Genomic DNA, 9,001 nt, shown 5'->3' with positions numbered 1-9,001 from the left:
TTTTTTTTTTTTTTTTTTTGGGGGGGGGTGGGGGGGGGGGGGGGAGAAGGGAAGAAGATAGAAAATGTTTGGTATTGTTGTTTGGAAATAACCGACAGCTAGAAAATGAATCTTGCCCTATTTAAGTTTTGTAAGCAATCTGCAACCATTCAATTATTTTCTTATTTCTCCTCTCTATTTCTGGTCCTACATCAATGGCGTTCTAAAATTTGAATTTTGTGTATAATTCATAGGCTATCGCGGCCATGTCGTCTTTGACAAGCATGGCTCCTCAGAAGGCCATAATTGCCGAAACTGGAGAACAAGTTGATGTGAATACAGTGAAGGTGAATACAATCCTTGCCGTCAGGGCCGGCGAAGTAATTCCCATTGATGGAATTGTTGTTGAAGGTAAATGTGAGGTGGATGAGAAAACATTGACCGGAGAGTCGTTCCCTGTTGTCAAAGAACAAGACTCTCCTGTTTGGGCTGGCACCATCAATTTGGACGGTCAGTTCTTTCACACTTTAATATCTTCATCAATGTTACAATCAAGAGATTTGACTGCTTGTGTATGTATCTCATCTTTCTCAGGTTATATCAGTATAAAAACTACTGCATTAGCAAAAGACTGTGTGGTCTCAAGAATGGCAGCACTAGTAGAAGAGTCTCACAAAAAGAAGTCACGAGCTCAAACATTTATAGAAAGCTTTGCAAAGTACTACATCCCAGGTTAGTTTCCGTTTCTGTATCCTTTCTATGTTCATTTTAAAGCTAGAATAAGCAACTCTGGAATCCTAATGGATAAGGTGACATGATCTCTAAACTGCATAGCCTGATTAGGAAATTTGTCCAAGCAAACTGAAGCTGCTTCAGGAACTTTTCACACTATTTTTTTTATTTTTCTCTCAGCGGTCTTGTTGATATCAGTAGCTTTTGCTGTGATTCCTGCTGCTGTGGGAGTCCCCAATGTAAGGCACTGGTTGTACTTGGCAATAGTTGTTCTCGTTAGCACATGCCCATGTGCACTTATTCTCTCAACACCAGTTGTGATTTTCTGTGCACTTTCCAAAGCTGCGACAACCGGACTTTTGGTCAAGGGTGGCAATTATCTTGAAATTCTTTTGAAAGTTAAGATGGTGGCATTCGATAAAACTGGGACAGTAACAAGGGGAGAATTTACTGTGACAGATTTTCAATCTATCTGTGATGATGTTAGCCTCGGCACATTGTTGTATTGGTACACTTAGCTCTCACATTTCAGAGTAGATAAATTTCTGTGTTTCTTCAAAGCTAGAGTCACTGATTTTGGGATTATTTGCAGGGTTTCAAGTATTCAGAGCAAATCTAGTCATCCAATGGCGTCTGCATTAGTTGATTATGCAAGGTCATTAGCTATTGAGCCAGTGCCTGAAAATGTGGAGGATTTCCAAAATTTCCCAGGAGAAGGAATTTTTGGGAAAATCCATGGAAATGAAATTTACATAGGAAACAGGAGAATTGGTCCGAGAACTGGTTGCAGTAAAGGTAAGAGGCTTCAATAGCTCTATTTTTACAAGCTTTAAGGGGGAAAGAAAAAAAAAACTTTATTTTCTTGTTTCATATCACTAAAGGTTGAAATTTCAGATTCAATTGTAGAAGCCAAATGTACGGGAGGAAAGACAAGAGGGTATGTGTACTTAGGAGCAACTCCAGTTGGAACATTTAGCCTCTCAGAATCTTGTCGGTCTGGGGCTCCGGAGGCGATTAAAGATCTGAAATCATTAGGCATTAAAATTAAAAGTGTCATCCTCACCGGTGATAGCCATGCAGCAGCCTTGTATTTACAAGATCAGGTGTGCATGGCTAATAACCATGTTATTATTTACACAATCTAAGCTTGAACTAAAAATTAAATTAACAAGAGAGGAATTTCTTTTTTTTTTTTGTTTTGGTAGTTGGATCATGCATTCGACATGGTCTATGCAGAGCTTCTACCTCAACACAAGGCAGAATTAGTTGAGTTGTTGAAGAAAGATGGAACAACGGCCATGGTTGGAGATGGCATCAATGATGCCCCCGCTTTAGCAGCAGCCAATATTGGCATCTCAATGGGGATTTCAGGTTCAGCACTAGCCATGGAGACCGGACATGTAATACTAATGTCAAACGACATTCGGAAAATACCAAAAGCTATCAAGCTAGCCAGAAAAGCTTCAACAAAACTCATTCAGAATGTCACTCTTTCAGTCACCGTTAAAGGTGCTGTCCTCGTATTGGCAGTTGCAGGCTACCCGTTAGTGTGGGCAGCAGTTCTCACTGATGTTGGGACATGCTTGGTTGTGATCTTGAACAGCATGTTGCTTCTGAAAAATAACCCAGAGGAGGAAGGAGGGTTTTCGAAATCCAAGTACGGGACCTTTTCCTTGTCGTGCAAGAAAGATGAAGCTAAAGAAGCACTTAATGTGAAGAACTGCAGAAGCAGATGCTGTGAGGCGACGTCTGCTAAAGACATGGCATCAACAAGTTTGCACGGCCAGACCGGTCCCAATCCTTGTTGTTTGAGCTCGAGCTCGTGCAGGAAAGATAGAAGCACAAGTTCAACTGGAAGCCAAGGGGAAAATAAAAGAGTTGCAAGGGGCGGTAAGGCAAAGAAATGTGGTGATCAACGTTGTGATATAGAGGCTGGTATTACCACCTAGGAAACTTGGGTTGTTTTTTTTTCTTTTCAAATCTGAATAATTTGTTTTTTTAAAATATTTTATTCCAATAACATTATTGGCAATAAGGAAACATACTGTTCTAAGAAAACAAAATTTATGGTTAATTATCGAAATAAGTTAAAAGTGACAATATATTGCTACAACATAATTGTGTCAAAATATTCATTTGAAGCCAAATTTTTATTGGATTTGACCCCAGCTCGTTGGTTACTAAGGGCCCGATAAGGATATAATTTTTCATACTCGTTTGACTTTGGAGAATTTATATTATTTAGTTGTTTTTGTGTTGAAGTTAGTAGCTTATTAAAATGTAGACCCAAATTTAAAATTTAGACTTAGAAATATTAGGCCTAGCAAAATTTCATACGACCCACTTACACGATACAAACCCACTTATCGGGTTGACATTTATTAGGGTGGGTCATTATTGAATCAACCCATTAAAACTCATTCAATAAGGAGCCGAATTTGCATTTAGGTATCAAAATCCATTTCGCACGATCCATTAACACTTAATATTGAAATTATAATAATTTTAAGTAATAAATTTTTAAAGAAAAAGTAAATTACTTTTTATTTTAATTTCGGACAAGTATTCTTATTTGAATAATAAAATAATTTTGTGGACTATATTATTCAATCATGTTAAACATGATGAATATTATTTTTTTTGGTATTATATTTTTAAAGAGTCTATTTTGTAATTTTTTTTTGTGTTTTAAACTAAAAATATATAACAATATTTTGAACAATAATTTTAAAATTACCAAGAAGAGCGGGTTAAGTGAGTTGGTTTGAATAACACGATATAAGTAATCAATGGGTTCGTATTTGTATTTTTGACCCAAATAAATTAATGGATGGGTTTTGGTATATGTAATTTAACACGATACGATAGAGTGCGACACGAAACCTCTCAAATATGACTCATTGCCAGGCCTAAGAAATGTAAAAACTCCTTTTTTTAGTTTTTTATTTTTTAATCCATCACATTAGTTTTATTATTTTTGTAAATTATACCATCAATGCGAAATTGCTTTTTTTTTTTTTTATACGACCCACTTACATGATACAAACCCACACGATAAAAACTGTTATTGGGTCGACATTTATTAGGTTGGGTCATTACTGAATCAACCCATTAAAACTCATTCAATAAGGAGCCGAATTTGCATTTAAGTATCAAAATCCATCACTTAATATTGAAATTATAATAATTTTAAGTAATAAATTTTTAAAGAAAAAGTAAATTACTTTTTATTTTAATTTTGGACAAGTATTCTTATTTGAATAATTATAAAATTTTGTGGACTATATTATTCAATCATGTTAAACATGATGAATATATTTTTTTTTTGGTATTATATTTTTAAAGAGTCTATTTTGTAATTTTTTTTTGTGTTTTAAACTAAAAATATATAACAATATTTTGAACAATAATTTTAAAATTACCAAGAAGAGCGGGTTAAGTGAGTTGGTTTGAATAACACGATATAAGTAATCAATGGGTTCATATTTGTATTTTTGACCCAAATAAATTAATGGATGGGTTTTGATATATGTAATTTAACACGATACTATAGAGTGCGACACGAAACCTCTCAAATACGACTCATTGCCAGGCCTAAGAAATGTAAAAACTGCTTTTTTTAGTTTTTTATTTTCTTAATCCATCACATTAGTTTTATTATTTTTGTAAATTATACCATCAATGCGAAATTGCTTTTTTTTTTTATACGACCCACTTACACGATACAAACCCACACGATAAAAACTGTTATCGGGTCGACATTTATTAGGTTGGGTCATTACTGAATCAACCCATTAAAACTCATTCAATAAGGAGCCGAATTTGCATTTAAGTATCAAAATCTATTTCGCACGATCCATTAAAACTTAATATTGAAATTATAATAATTTTAAATAATAATTTTTTAAAGAAAAAGTAAATTACTTTTTATTTTAATTTTGGACAAGTATTCTTATTTAAATAATTATATAATTTTGTGGACTATATTATTCAATCATGTTAAACATGATGAATATTATTTTTTTTTTGGTATTATATTTTTAAAGAGTCTATTTTGTAATTTTTTTTGTGTTTTAAACTAAAAATATATAACAATATTTTGAATAATAATTTTAAAATTACCAAGAAGAGCGGGTTAAATGAGTTGGTTTGAATAACACGATAATGGTAATCAATGGGTTCGTATTTGTATTTTTTACCCAAATAAATTAATGGATGGGTTTTGGTATATGTACTTTAACACGATACAATAGAATGCGACACGAAACCTCTCAAATACGACTCATTGCCAGGCCTAAGAAATATAAAACTGCTTTTTTTAGTTTTTTATTTTTTAATCCATCACATTAGTTTTATTATTTTCGTAAATTATACCATCAATGTGAAATTGCTTCTTTTTTTTTTAATCTTCATTTCTACATGAGAATCATGATCTATATATGTTTAAGCCTGCAACATATAAGAACGGGTAAAGAGAATACATGATTGATATCTTGCACCATACCTAACCCATTGTCATCCCCACTTAAAATAGATATTAATATTATTTAAAAAATCTAAAGAAATGAATAGTAAAAATTTTGATGATTTTTAAAATTGAGCAATTCTGAGTCCTGCCAAATTGAAGGGAAGTATTAAAGATGAAACCCATTACTAAGAATGACGAAAAAGAATAAGGGACTAGGGTGTATATTACATCTAGTACAATTTCCTATTAATTTCCTCCAATATCTCAAACTAAACAAAAATATTTAAAAACTTAACAAAAATATATAATCACGCTTTTATTTTTATAAACAACAATCATACAGAAAATACCTATACACCGTAAGTCATGTTAAATATGTGAATTTTAAAGGTGTGAATAGAATGAATACTTTCCCACGCAGTTTCAAGTTTGCAAATAGGATTATATATATATATGTGTGTGTGTGTGTGTGTGTGTGTGTTTTTTTTTTTTTAACTCGATCATAATATTAGCTGTGAAATTTCGCTAAACAATTTTAATTTAGCCTTCGATTGATATTAATGTTTATCATTGTGCTTTCACAACAAAAGATTGAGCTAATTTTACCACGTAGCTAGATATTTGGCAAAAAATCTATATTACTTTCACTATTTTATTAAAAATAATGTTTACCAAATTATAATTTAATAAATAACTTTTTTTTTTTAATTTTGCAGCAGCTACAACACCACAATTGCAGTTCGCATACAAAACACAAACAGAACATTATTATTATCTGGCCCAATAATTGTATTGCATTTCTTTGCGTGGTCTAGGAAAAATCAAATATATGGACGATTTGATGACCATTAAGAACTTCAAAATGCAATCAACATTGGCACGTTGGTACAGCAAAACATACTGAGCTGAGTGATTGGGAATAAGACCATATCCAATGAAAAGAAAGAACAAAAAATGTTAGAGAAACTGGTTCACTCAAAAGGAAAGTTTGACAGAGCCAGAAATTTATTCTAAAGGGGCTAATTTCAAAAAATAATAATAAATATAAAGAGTTATATCATTCATTCATAATATGCATATATTTCTGTGAACTTTTGTCCATGGCGCAATTTAATGAATTGATAACGTTATTCAATAGTTTCATTATTAATACTACCTAAATTATTGTACATATCTTTCTCAATACACAGGGATTAGGCCACTAAACATTTAATTTTAAGTATTGAGTTGTTCAAATAATTTTAAGGGGCAAAACGTTAGACAATAAAATATTTTTACAGCTGACCCAGTCGTACGATGCTGCCTCCCTGTTTTGATATCACATTAGAAAAGATATTGGACCAAAAAGTTTAACCTAATTGATAAGAGCTCAAAAGTAGTATTAAAGACAAATCAGATTCAAGGGGAGATAAACAAGAAGAAAGTTGAAAGAACTTCTTCCAATAGAGCATATTCCATTGAGGTATGTACCTTCAACTGGGCAAAAGAAAGGTGATCTACTATCACAAATATGAAATTAAAACACTATGGTCTATGAGATCACAAACTGAAGCATTGATGATCAATTCGATAACTTCTTAATAAGGCAATAGCAACTTCTTTCGGCACTTGTACATAAAAGTAAAATACATATAATCAGATTGTTAAAAAATAAATGACGTTATATATCTCAAAGAACAAAAATTAACTGCATTTTATTCGAAAGATGAAAAGTTGAGAAAGGTGTCTCTAGAAATGGAGGCATCAAGAGCCAACCATAAATAGTATGAACTCACCTATGTATTTCAAATTCCAATGGCGTCAAGGAGTTCCGAGTGTTGAGAAACCGAAACCAGTGAGTTAGCAACAATGGCGCCGCTAGCAGCAACTGCAGGGACTCCGATGCCCGGGAAAGTAGAATCACCACAACAATAGAGCTGCGGAATGGGAGTTGAATGCCCAGGAAACGTTTCTTTACCAGCCTGTATCGCTGGCCCATAAGTTCCTCTATTCCTTCGAAGAAACCTTTGATGTGTTAATGGAGTTCCAACCAATTTCACATCACACTTGTCCCGACTAAAGCCTGAACCAAGTGCACGCTCCACGGCTCTCCAAATGACCTGGATTATAAATTTTTTTGAGAAATGCTTAAGGAAGTAACAGGATCAAAAAGTTTTTCCAGGCAGAAGATTGATTCAATTGAGAATGACAGTCAGGAGATTACACAATATTTCAAAACACTTAATATTTTCATTAAGCGCGAATATTTACTGAAATTACAGTGATTTATGAATATTTATTAATATTACAGTGATTTAATAACCTTTACAGTGGATATCATTTGATATATTTGTGCAAATGCTTGTGACAACCAAAAGACCCAAGTGTTTTCCCCAAGGCACTAAAAGTTGGCATACAGTTCAATCATATTCATTCTAATGAGTACAATATCTAGATACTTAAAGAGCTTTGAGAATCATTTGAGTCACTGGTTATACATGAGCAAGCTTTCAGCAAAATTGAGTTTTCAAAATTTTGAAGTTCTATTTTACCAGAAAAAAGCAACATGAGAAAGGCCAATATCAACAAGCTTATATAAGTACCTCAGATCTTTCGGCTTTGAGTTTTTTGTATTCGGCACTTCTAGGATCAAGCCCTTTCCACAATTCAAACGGTTCAGTTCCTGGTGTATAAGCATGTAACACATGTTTCCCAGGGGGTGCCAGATCCGGACTTAACACACTTGGTACAGAAATTAAAACAACATTTTGATCAGCATCGACTCCTCGGTCCCAGTCATTCACAACTATATGATGAATCCCCAAGTCCTCTCGTAAACCCTGGTCAGTAAGACATTTTGAATATAAATATAAGATGCTGGACACAAAAATCAGAATAAAAATGGGTTGATGCATAGCACTAGAAACTACAAAGACAAAAAGGTAAAGAACTATTACTTTGGCACAATCAATGGTAAAAGAAAAAGACAAACCAAAACATTATTCAGGTTGAAGGAGCCCTAAGGATGCAGAAGACACAAAAGGCATTGAGAACTTTCGCGTTGACCCAAATCATACCTTATAATATGGTGTGTCTATGCTAAACCGTAAGTGTCTTTCCCTTCTCTTTTCCTTTAATAGAAAATGAAGCTGTTTAAACATTCAAGTCAACAGAGGGCCTTCATCATAGTCCTACATCTAAGACTCCATCTTCCTAATTTGGGATTTCAGGCTGTCATCATGGTTCTGGACATTGATACCAGTTATGTTGCAGGGCTTTTTAAATCAGTTTATGCATTCCTGAAGGCTCAATAGTTAACACATGGTCTTGCTTGATTCGCTATATGACAAATATGTGTGGCATAGACTTGACGTACACTTAGATTTACTGAGATCAGTTGCTGAGATTCACTGTAACACCCAATTTTTATTTATTTATTTTTCCTCTTTTGCCCTTATTAAATTGAGTAGGATAGTTATTATTGAGTGTTTGTGTGTGGGTAAAATTTATCAGTTTGTTTTAAATAAGTTACGTAAGTTATTAGTTTTTTTTAAATATTTATTAATTACCAAGTATTTAATAGAAAACAATCTTTTTAAGAAGCCGTCTTTTATTTTTTTTACACTGTTACAAACCCTAGAAAGAAAAGAAGGAAATATAAGTTTTTGGAAAGGAAAAGAAAGTCTTATCACTTCCTTTCTTAGTGTTTGCCTTAAGGTATTTAGTATTTCTTCGACTTATATGATTTATTTTTATGGAATTGTTTGCCTTTAATTACTTGTAGTATGATTTGAGTATTATATGTGTGTTTGTAATGTTGTGATGATATGAACAGTCTCTATT

General features: G+C 33.1%; 1 protein-coding gene and 1 long non-coding RNA gene across 2 annotated transcripts; one reads left to right on the top strand and one right to left on the bottom strand.

Annotated features, from left to right (window-relative positions):
* Nucleotides 1-245: 245 nt before the first annotated feature.
* LOC18043066 (cadmium/zinc-transporting ATPase HMA2) lies at nucleotides 246-2,660 on the top strand. Its single transcript, XM_006431531.2, has 6 exons — nucleotides 246-489; nucleotides 574-711; nucleotides 892-1,219; nucleotides 1,304-1,506; nucleotides 1,606-1,814; nucleotides 1,917-2,660. The coding sequence occupies exons 1-6, from the start codon at nucleotides 246-248 to the stop codon at nucleotides 2,658-2,660; spliced, it is 1,866 nt and encodes a 621-aa protein (XP_006431594.2).
* Nucleotides 2,661-6,854: 4,194 nt separating this feature from the next.
* LOC18043148 lies at nucleotides 6,855-8,299 on the bottom strand. The gene is made up of 3 exons (XR_002905563.1): nucleotides 8,236-8,299; nucleotides 7,762-7,998; nucleotides 6,855-7,278 (listed from the first exon to the last, which is right to left on the bottom strand). It is a non-coding gene; the product is annotated as an uncharacterized LOC18043148 (long non-coding RNA).
* Between the last annotated feature and the right edge of the window lie 702 nt (nucleotides 8,300-9,001).

This window comes from Citrus clementina, unplaced genomic scaffold (genome assembly GCF_000493195.1).
Source record: "Citrus clementina cultivar Clemenules unplaced genomic scaffold, Citrus_clementina_v1.0 scaffold_5, whole genome shotgun sequence".
NCBI lineage: Eukaryota > Viridiplantae > Streptophyta > Magnoliopsida > Sapindales > Rutaceae > Citrus > Citrus x clementina.
The sequence above is the reverse complement of the archived record's forward strand: the minus strand, read 5'-3'. Positions and strand labels throughout refer to the sequence as shown.